The 11,154-nt window shown below is 46.3% G+C and overlaps 1 protein-coding gene across 4 annotated transcripts; it reads left to right on the top strand.

Moving 5' to 3' along the window:
- The first annotated feature begins 2,606 nt into the window (after positions 1 to 2,606).
- Positions 2,607 to 8,325, top strand: si:dkey-11p23.7 (V-set and Ig domain-containing protein). Of its 4 annotated transcripts, none has more exons than XM_027275343.1 (4): positions 4,132 to 4,834; positions 4,950 to 5,213; positions 5,905 to 6,297; positions 7,771 to 8,325. In XM_027275343.1, exons 2-4 carry the CDS (start codon positions 5,042 to 5,044, stop codon positions 8,193 to 8,195), a joined length of 990 nt encoding a protein of 329 aa, XP_027131144.1. In that variant the 5' UTR covers positions 4,132 to 4,834; positions 4,950 to 5,041; the 3' UTR covers positions 8,196 to 8,325. The 4 variants fall into 4 exon arrangements, with proteins under 4 accessions (XP_027131145.1, XP_027131144.1, XP_027131143.1 ...); XM_027275342.1 differs by having other exon boundaries at positions 4,908 to 5,213; XM_027275344.1 differs by lacking the exons at positions 4,132 to 4,834; positions 4,950 to 5,213 and adding an exon at positions 2,607 to 3,509 and having other exon boundaries at positions 5,908 to 6,297.
- Positions 8,326 to 11,154: the final 2,829 nt, after the last annotated feature.

The following is an 11,154-nucleotide window of genomic DNA, read 5'->3' as shown; positions in this document are numbered from 1 at the left end:
AAACCATCATGAAACCATCATGAAACTATCACTAAACCATCATGAAACTATCACTAAACCATCATGAAACCATCATGAAACCACCATGAAACCATCACTAAACTATCACTAAACCATCATGAAACCATCATGAAACCATCATGAAACTATCACTAAACCATCATGAAACCATCACTAAACTATCACTAAACCATCATGAAACCATCATGAAACTATCACTAAACCATCATGAAACTATCACTAAACCATCATGAAACCATCATGAAACCACCATGAAACCATCACTAAACCATCATGAAACTATCACTAGACCATCATGAAACCATCATGAAACTATCACTAAACCATCATGAAACCATCATGAAACTATCACTAAACCATCATGAAACTATCACTAAACCATCATGAAACCATCATGAAACCATCACTAAACTATCACTAAACCACCATGAAACCATCACTAAACTATCATGAAACCATCATGAAACTATCATGAAACTATCACTAAACCATCATGAAACCATCATGAAACCATGATGAAACCACCATGAAACCATCATGAAACCACCATGAAACCATCATGAAACCATCACTAAACCATCATGAAACCATGATGAAACCATCATGAAACCATCATGAAACCACCATGAAACCATCATGAAACCATCACTAAACCATCATGAAACCACCATGAAACCACCATGAAACCATCATGAAACCATCAGGAAACCATCATGAAACTATCACTAAACCATCATGAAACCATCAGGAAACCATCATGAAACCATCACTAAACCATCACGAAACCATCATGAAACCATCAGGAAACCATCATGAAACCATCACTAAACCATCATGAAACCATCAGGAAACCATCATGAAACCATCACTAAACCATCATGAAACCATCATGAAACCACCATGAAACCATCAGGAAACCATCAGGAAACCACCATGAAACCATCACTCAACCATCACTCAACCATCATGAAACCACCACATGAAACCATCACTCAACCATCACTCAACCATCATGAAACCACCACGAAACCATCACTAAACCATCGGTAAACCATCATGAAACCATCACTAAACCATCATGAAACCATCATGAAACCATCATGAAACCACCATGAAACCATCATGAAACCATCACTAAACTTCACTAAATGAATGAACTTGTAACTTGTAATGTAACTTTGGGCTCTGGGTCGTGAGACGTTTTATGGCACCAAGTCACGCAACAGCAACTATTTCCCAGATTTTGGTGAGGGGAATAATCCATACGTCCCTATGTTCAAATGTCCAACATGTTTACAGCCTGGTACAACAAAAAGCTTTTGGTCTCTGTAGCTAATTTATGGACTGAGGGAGAATTTTTATAGAACGTCAGTGTCAAACATTGTGTGTGTTGGCAGCTGTCCACAAACTTTTGGCCGTCTGTTGACCTCAGTGGGATTACAGTGGACAGTACTTGGTACCGGTCCACATTGAGAGGTCAAAGGTCAAAACAAGGTTTGCCTGACAGGCTGAACTCAGTTCCTTTTGTCTTCTCAGCCAATCAGATGAGTGAATTCACGGCAGGGCGGTTCCTTCTTGGCTGTGGTTGGCTGTGTCGCTGCTGCTTGTGGTGCAGCTGAGGCTCGACCTCCTGACGCTTCACTTCCTGCTGTGTGTTTAACCGCTGTGTGGCCACAGGAAGTGGTTAAATGTGTGCAGCATCTATTGTCACGTCTCCATGGCAACAGATGAAGCAACTGTATTAAAGCTTCCCATGAGGCCTTGCAGACGGCTGACTTCCTTTAAAATGAACACACGGTCTGAAACATGATCTCTGAACTCTGATTGGCTGATCAGGTGGGAAGCTCCTGTCTCATTCTGTGACGTCTGTGACGTCCCCGCAGACTGTCTAAAACCTGGACGTAGTCTCTGTCGTTCATGGACGTGCATGGATTCATTGTCTTCATGAACAGATGGTGAGTTCTGTTTTCTGTGTTTCTCACCTGCATTTTATGTTGCAGGTTTCAGTTTCACTTCCTTGTCCTGTCCACGTTTTACAGACGTGACAACAAAGAGACAGAACCGAGACTCGAACCGGACCTCTGTGTTTGCCGTGTTCTGTTCACGTTCAGTCTTCAGTCTGTAAACTCTGACAAACTGTCTTCACGTGTCTTTACCAAACGCCATCAGGAAACATCCAGGAAACACTCTCACAACCTATTTCACTGATCTTTCAATATTGAAGTTGAACAACAAAGAGAGGGAGTGTGTGTGTGTGTGTGTGTGTGTGTGTGTGTGTGTGTGTGTGTTTAACCACTCTGTGGCCACAGGATGTGATTGATGTGTGTAGTTGACCTCTGGCTCCCCCTGCTGGTCGAGGTAAATCATATTAAATTCATGATGTATCATGAGTTTGTTGTTAGTTTGTATGTGCACATTATGGATACATTCACTTTTTCATGATTCAGTCTTTAATCAATCACTCATCGTCGGTGTGTGTGTGTGTGTGTGTGTGTGTGTGTGTGTGTGTGTGTGTGTGTGTGTGTGTGTGTGCAGCGTCACGCTCTGGATCTCTGAACGACACAAATGAAAACAGAGAAGAGCATAACTTCATCTTTAATGAAAGATAAACACAGTTCAGCACCGAACAATCTGATTAAAGGACAATGAGTCAAATATTTGTCATAAATCATAAAATGACCTGCTGTCACTTCAGACTGAGACACTTTGTCCTCTGTCCTCAGCCCCGTGTCCTCATATCTTGTGTCCTCATGTCCAATGTCATTATATCCTTTGTCCTCATGTCCTCTGCCCCGTGTCCTCATATCTTGTGTCCTCTGTCCACTGTCCTCATGTCCTTTGTCTACTGTCCTTACTGTCCTTACTGTCCTCTGTCCTCATGTAAATGGACTGTACTTATATTTCTCCTTTCTAGTCCTCCGACCACTCAGAGCTCTGTACAGTATGTACCTCATTCACACATGCACACCGATGGTTCAGCCTTCAGGAGCAGTTTGGGGTCATTTCGACATGCAGACTGGAGGGGATCGAACCGCCTGCTCTACCTCCGAGCCTCCATGTCCTTTGTCCACTGTCCTCTGTCCTGTGTGCTAATGTCCTCTGTCCACTGTCCTGTGTCCTTTTGTCCTCAGTTCAAACGAACTGGACTAGCCGAGGAAACAAACTCTGGTCTGGTGTGAAATAAAACATGTTGGAGGTTCAGTGTGCGGGAGAACAGACGACATCTGAAACAGATGAAGATCAACTCATCATCATCTGCAGCCGCGGAAGATCCAAGTCCATTTACTACATGACGATCTTTGTTGTTGTGCTCGACTCTCTTCTGTGGCAACCTCAACCTCAGACTTAAGGTTGCCAAGCAACCAGGGTCAGCTGCAGGTCAGAGCAATGAACTGCAGCTGTGCTCTGTCTGTGTGTGAGTGACTGCTGAGAGACACAGAAAATCTCTAAATGAAGCCCCTCCAACTAGTGGACACTAATGCCAAACGGTAGGTGGTATCAAAAAGCCCAAATGACCGTGAGCATCCTCATCTTGTCGACCATGTGAATGCTGAATTTCAGTGTGTGAAGTTAAAAAATGTGACCTGGGGAGAGAGAGAAAGAACAGGTGCCCCGTGCTCCTTTGGGAAATTTCTCCTCTCCAGTTTACATGGGAGTAGATGGGGCTGTCGGTGGGTGATCCTGGAGCATCAGTGCGTCTCCCGCCAAAACTATAAGTCTGACAGCTTCAGCAGTGATATCGCTGCGTAGCCCACGAATTTTCCTACGTTTCTATGTAGAAATTATTTCTGTAGAGTGACATTTGTGGCCACGAGAGCCGTTTGCAAATGTATTTTTGGACAAATGTTTCTCTCCCTCTCCACTCTCTAATATTGTTCATTGTAAGTAATGAGAATGGAAATATAAGCACAGATAATAAGAATAAAAACAAAGATAAAGCCATGGTGAGTAGCAGTGAGTACAGACAGGAACAGAACCTACACCATGATCAGGTGGAGCAGGTGTGTTGGATGAAGGACCTGCAGAACCTCTCCTTCTGACACCGTGGGTGTAGCAGTCTGCTGCTGATGGAGCTGCTCAGAGACCCACAGTGTCATGTAGGAGGTGAGAGGTGTTGTCCATGATGGATGTCAGCTGAGCTAACATCCACCTCTCCTCCACCTCCTCTGTGGAGTCCAGAGGACGGTCCGGGACAGAGCTGACTCTCCTGATCAGTCTGTTGAGTCTGCTCCTGTCCCTGTCCATGCTGCCCCCTCTCCAGCAGACCACAGCATGAAGGATGAGGCCACCACAGAGTCAGAGAAGGTCCTGAGGAGAGCCCTGCACACTCTGAAGGACCTCAGCCTGCTCAGCAGGTGGAGACGACTCTGGCCCTTCTTGTAGAGAGCATGGGTGTTATCAGTCCAGTCCAGTTTGTTGTTGAGGTGAACACCAGGAATCTGTAGCTCTGCACCACCTCTATGTCCGACCCCTGGATGTTCACCGCTGTGAGGTGAGATGTTCTCCTCCTGAACTTGATGATCATCTTCGTCGTCTTGCTGGTGTTCAGCTGAAGCTGGTTGAGCTCACTCCAGCTGACACACACCTGTCTGAAGCAGGTTCATCCAGGTGGTTAATGTGTGTTAGAGCCCATGGCATGATGGGAAACCTGCACGTGCTCCATCAGCGTCAGGGTCCAGGTTCTAAACTGGTCTCTGCAGTCCAGACCTGACCCGCTTTGAAGATGTGTGGAGCACGAAGAAGGTCAGACGGAGACGACGAGTGTGGAGCAGCTGAAGACGATCACCTGTTCACCTGTGGAAGCTTCAGACAGGTGTGTGTCACTCTTTAATATCTTTGTGCTCAGCTCCATTAAAGAGGAAAACGTTCATGTTTTCTGTCATCAGGTTGAAATCTGTCTTTCTGCTGAATGACGACTTCCTCTTCAGGTACAGTCAGCTGATCGTCTCCGTGACGACAGTCAAGCACCTGATGAATCAGAGACACGTCCACACTGACTTCCTTAAAATAAAAAACAGACATGAAGGAAGTCGACAGAGAAGAATGGAAAAACAGAGTGAAGTGTCACATGAATGACACACACACACACACACACACACACACACACGCCTTACCTTCGTCGTGTTGCTTCAGTCTAATGATGAACGTCCAGCTGGTCTGCAGCATTTTGACCCTGCTGTTACCTGTTATAGGTGAGCTCACACACACACACACACACACACACACACACACACACACACACACACACTCACACACACACACACACACACACTCACACATACTCACACACACACACACACACACACTCCCTCTCTTTGTTGTTCAACTTCAATATTGAAAGATCAGTGAAATAGGTTGTTAGAGTGTTTTTTTGGATGTTTCCTGAAGGTTTCCTGAAGGTTTCCTGAAGGTTTCCTGAAGTACTTTAACTACATTTAGCTGATAGTACTCAGACTTTACTTCAGGATCGTCGTCACAGGAACGTCCTGATGGCGTTTGGTAAAGACAGTTTGTCAGAGTTTACAGACTGAAGAGTGAACGTGAACAGAACACGGCAAACACGGAGGTCCGGTTCGAGTCTCGGTTCTGTCTCTTTGTTGTCACGTCTGTAAAACGTGGACAGGACACAGGAAACAGGACGTCTTTAAAGATCTGTCCAGGCGTTCCTCGCTCGTCTTCTTCAGATTGGACGTCACACAATGACACCAAACCATCGAGACGCCTGAGGCAACTCGACCAAAACTTTCAGGATTTTGTACAAAACTAAAACGAGTCTGAAGTGTTTTGATGTGGTCGGTCGATCCGTCACAGCTCGTCTCAAACACCACGATAGTCCGGGGGACTCACTGGACATCAAACTGTAACCTGTCCTCTTCTTCCCAGCAGCACTCGGCTCCGGAGATGACGGCTGGTCCATGAACGTCCAATCGGAGGTGCGAGCCATCGAGGGCTACCCGGTGGTGCTGCCCTGCACCTTCAGCCACCCGCAGCACTCCCAGCATTCCTTGCTGCAGGTGCTGTGGCGTCTGGGCCACGGTCAGGGCGCCACCGTCCTGTACCGCTGCACCAGTCGGCCAGGGGCCCCCACCTGCGAACCGGGACCTCAACAGGACCAGCGCTACCGACTGGAGGGAAACCCGAGAGAGCATGACCTGTCACTGCGGATCAACAGCGCCGCCCTGCAGGACAACGGACGCTACTACTGCAGAGTGGAGGTTCAGGGACGAGAACATGTCAGCTTCGAGGACAAGATGGGAACCAGACTGAGAGTGGAAGGTAAAAAAAACAAACTTCCATCAAACAGGAAGTAGAGTCCATCAAACAGGAAGTAGAGTTCATCAAACAGGAAGTAGAGTTCATCAAACAGGAAGTAGAGTTCATCAAACAGGAAGTAGAGTCAGTAGAAAATAGCGAGAGTGCGTAGGAGCTAGCATCAGCATCTACCTTCCAGTGAACATGTCCAGACTGAACAGAACCTCTGAACCAGCAGTGTCCAGTCTAACAGTGAACACGGCGACAGAACCTCTGAACCGGCAGTGTCCAGTCTAACAGTGAACACAGCGACAGAACCTCTGAACCAGCAGTGTCCAGTCTAACAGTGAACACGGCGACAGAACCTCTGAACCGGCAGTGTGGTCCTCTCTAACAGTGGAACACAGCAACAGACACCTCTACGCTTAAGCACAAAGTGCCAGCGCAGAAATGACGGAATGTCCAGTCTAACAGTGCTGTAACACAGCGGACAGCCCTCTCTAACGGCCGTTGTCCAGTCTAACAGTGAACACGCAGACAGCACCATCTGAAACGGCAGTGTCGTCTAAAGTGAACACGCAACAGAACCTCTGAAACAGGAGTGTCCAGTCTACTGAAACATGAAAACACCGAGACCGGCCGTTGACGTTCTACAGGAATCCCAGGGCTTGATGCACCGGTTGAGTCAGTAAGTAGGCTACCACAGCTGACCGAGTAACACAGTTAGCGCTTTCACTGCTTGATCAATGTTTCATCAAGTAATGGAAGACTAACGTTATAATGTTATGCAGTTAGCTACATTAGCATTAGCTCCAACCAGATGGGTTTGGCCTCAGTGTTAGCCTGTAGCCTTGTTATATTCAGCATTTAGCGTCTGCTCCCTGATCAATGTTTCCATCATAGTCTGTGAATCAGCTCGGTGCTGTCACGTTATTCCCTGTGGTCTCGTGCTCCAACCCGGGTCCAGACTGCTGAGCCGGTTTCTGTTAGCAGCAGCTAATTAGCGGTTAGCTACCATAAATCACAGAGAGTGAGGCGGGCAGCCGGAAGGACATCAGGGGAACCAGAAAACATTTCCTCCTAAAATCAGATCCAGTTTCACCAGAATCAGTGAAATAGTTGATGCTGTGGACTTAGTGCGTAAGTGTTACGTAACTTCTCCCGACCCGGGAGCCCAAAGTTCATAGTGTGAGAACCAGACGTACGAATGACAGAGACACCGTTCCAGCTGATCACAGGTCAGTGTGGGTCACCTGATCACAGGTCAGAGTGGGTCACCTGATCACAGGTCAGTGTGGATCACCTGATCACAGGTCAGAGTGGGTCACCTGATCACAGGTCAGTGTGGGTCACCTGATCACAGGTCAGAGTGGGTCACCTGATCACAGGTCAGAGTGGGTCAACAGGTAAACTGTCAGTTTATTAAAGTCACGTCATGCCACCAGGGGGCGGCGCTGGTTTTCCCTCATGTGGTTTCTCTTCCTGTCTGTGCTGCAGCTCCTCCAAAGGTCCTGGCTCTGTCCGTGGAGGGCAGTGAGCAGTCCGGCTACAGAGCCGTGTGTCAGGTCCAGGGTTCGCCACTTCCTGACGTCCAGTGGCTCGGGCCGGACGACCTGCTGGAGGGTTCTCCGGTCGGTCCTCTGGCTCAGGGCGCCGTGGGTCACTACCACACCGTCAGCCAGCTGAGAGATGTGGAGCCGGGCCAGCAGTACACCTGCAGCGCCTCCAACCCGCTGGGGAAGGAGCAGTCCACCCTGTACGTCGTGGCCCCGCGACCCCGGCTGGCTGTGACCGGAGCCTCCACCCCTCTCCTGCTCCTCCTGTCTGTCTCTCTGGGGGCAAAGGTCCTGCTGCTGGTGGGGATGGCGGTGTGGATGGTGCAGGGAGCAGCTCTGCAAGGAGTCGGTTGTTGGTGGAAATAATGCCCCCCCCGTGGAGACATTGTGTCATAACACTTTTATGAAACAACAGAAGCTGAGAGAGGCTGCAGTGTCTGATGAAGATCCAATAAAACAACATGAATCTGTTTGACTGAACGTGAAATCAATGACAATAAACAAACATTGATCAAACCTCGTTCACCTTTATTTCACCTTCTGCCTGTTGAGACTCTTCCACACAGTTCAGCCTCAGCCTTTATACTGCACTCCTTTGTAAAGCTTAACTTATGACTATTGTAGGAGCGCTCAGTAAATCAATGCACATTCTTTCGTAGTGTCACAATAATACGTTCTTTAATTGATTAACAGTAACGGCAACATAAATCAAACTTATCTGAAACAGAAAAAACCTGCTTTGTTTTGAAATGCGGTTTAAATTGTTTGCAACACGCCCCTTACCTGTGCCCAGGTGACATGTACATATAGAGCTACCACCCCCTGACCTCATCATTGCATCATCACCATCATAATCATTTCAGAAATATTAACATGATCATTTCATTATGATCAGCATAGTTTGATATATAGGCATGATTAAAGGTTACTTACATGAATATGATAAATATGATATAGGTAAAACACAGATCAGTGTAATGGCTTCAACAACCAGGACTGTTCTACGTGTTCTCATTGATCTACTATGAATCTCTAAGATTCATACAACGGCCAGAGAAATCAGATGTAGAACAAGTGACTGAAATGTTGTGGTGTTCAGTGTGTGTGAGAATGCTGACGGCGAGCAGAGCTGGTGTCGTGCCAGAACAGGAGCTGAGTAAGCAGGCAATGTAACCAGGCTCAGCAGCTTCTATGGACATGATGGCAGAGGAGAAGAGAGTGAAGAGGACGCTGACGGAGGAAGCTAAGAAGAGAAAAGGAGAGAGTGAGCGAGCAAGAAGCCGCCGGACAAGAGTACCGTATTTTCCGCACTATAAGGCGCATCGGATGATAAGGCGCCCCTTGAATGAATGGCCGATTTTAAAACAGTTTTCATATATAGGGCGCACCGCAATATAAGAATAGAATAAAAAAATAAAGAAAATAGAATAGAAGCTACAGTAGTGGCTGGGGTTGCGTTATACATCCACTAGATGGAGCTGGAGCTACAAACCAGCGTTCTGACAACTCCGCTCACTCCCAAAATGAATAAACAGCTGTTTTATTATTTTTCCCAAGGTAATGTCAGTGACGACACAAATGGTGTTGGACTGGAACTCTTTACCGTTCTTACCACTGTCACTTCCATAGACATATATACACAGACACGTATACACAGACATGTATACACAGACACGTATACACAGACACGTATACACAGACACGTATACACAGACATATACACAGACATATATACACAGACACATATACACAGACACGTATACACAGACATATACACAGACATATAGACACAGACATATATACACAGACATACAGTGGTGGTCAAAAGTTTACATACACTTGTAAAGAACATAATGTCATAGCTGTCTTGAGTTTCCAGTTATTTCTACAACTCTGATTTTTCTCTGATATAGTGATTGGAACAGATCCTTCTTTGTCACAAAAAACATTCATGAAGCTTGGTTCTTTTATGACTTTATTATGGGTAAACTGAAAATGTGACAAAATCAGCTGGGTCAAAAATATACATACAGCAATGCTAATATTTGGTTACATGTCCCTTGGCCATTTTTATTTCAATTAGGCGCTTTTGGTAGCCATCCACAAGCTTCTGGCAAGTTTCTGGTTGAATCTTTGACCACTCCTCTTGACAGAATTGGTGCAGTTCAGTTAAATTTGTTGGCTTTCTGGCATGGACTTGTTTCTTCAGCATTATCCACATGTTCTCAATGGGGTTTAAGTCAGGACTTTGGGAAGGCCATTCTAAAACCTTAATTCTAGCCTGATTTAGCCATTCCATTACCACTTTTGATGTGTGTTTGGGGTCATTGTCCTGTTGGAACACCCAACTGCGCCCAAGACCCAACCTTCGGGCTGATGACTTTAGGTTTTCTTGAAGAATTTGAAGGTAATCCTCCCTCCGTCATGTCCCAATCGACTCTCTGTAAAGCACCAGTCCTTGCAGCAAAACAGCCCAAGCGTAATACTACCACCACCGTGCTTGATGGTAGGCATGGTGTTCTTGGGGTTAAAGGTCTCACCTTTTCTCCTCCAAACATATTGCTGAGCATGTGGCCAAACAGCTCTATTTTTGTTTCATCTGACCCACAGAAATTTCCTCCAAAAGGTCTTATCTTTGTCCATGGATCAGCAGCAAACGTTAGTGCGAGCCTTAAGGTGCCGCGCTTTTGGGAGCAAGGGCTTCCTTCTTGCACGGCAGCCTCTCATCCATGGCGATGCAAAACAACGCATTGACTGTGGACACTGACACCTGTGTTCCACAGCGTCTAATTCTTGGCAGATCTGCTTTTTAGTGACTCCTGGGGTTGACTCTTCACCCCCTGACCAGTTTTCTCTCAGCAGCAGGTGACAGCTTGCGTTTTCTTCCTGATCGTGGCAGTGACAAAACAGTGCCAGTGCACTTTATACATCAAACAATTTTTGCACTGGTGCGCTTGGGAACCTGCAGCGGCTTTGAAATGGCTCCAAGTGACTTCCTGAGTGGTTCAAGTCATGATCGTTCTTTTTCAGATCTGTGCTGAGCTCCTTTGACTTTCCCATTGTAGCGTTTGTGGGTGTTTTTTTATCCATGAGCCCTTTTTAAAATGGCCTCAGAGAAGTCCCACTGTAGTCTCATGATCACTCACAGGAAGTTAAGAGGTCATGCTATGAAGCTCTGTCATTGACACAACTTTCTAAGTCTCCAAAATTGCTCATTCATGGTGCTGTAGGTATATTTTGTTGGACCCAGCAGATTTGGTCACAATTTTCAGTTTACCCATAAGAAAGTCATAGAAAGAACCAACGTTCATGAATGTTGTTTTGT

This window comes from Larimichthys crocea, unplaced genomic scaffold (assembly GCF_000972845.2).
Source record: "Larimichthys crocea isolate SSNF unplaced genomic scaffold, L_crocea_2.0 scaffold100, whole genome shotgun sequence".
NCBI classification, from domain to species: domain Eukaryota; kingdom Metazoa; phylum Chordata; class Actinopteri; family Sciaenidae; genus Larimichthys; species Larimichthys crocea.
The sequence above is the reverse complement of the archived record's forward strand: the minus strand, read 5'-3'. Positions and strand labels throughout refer to the sequence as shown.

Excerpts from the sequence above, each read along its gene's own strand:
- si:dkey-11p23.7 (XM_027275343.1), top strand. The coding sequence starts at position 5,042 with ATGAAGGAAGTCGACAGAGAAGAATGGAAAAACAGAGTGAAGTGTCAC. Across the intron at positions 5,214-5,904 it reads CCTGCTGTTACCTGTTATAG|CAGCACTCGGCTCCGGAGAT; the intron begins GTGAGCTCACAC and ends TCTTCTTCCCAG. Across the intron at positions 6,298-7,770 it reads AACCAGACTGAGAGTGGAAG|CTCCTCCAAAGGTCCTGGCT; the intron begins GTAAAAAAAACA and ends TCTGTGCTGCAG.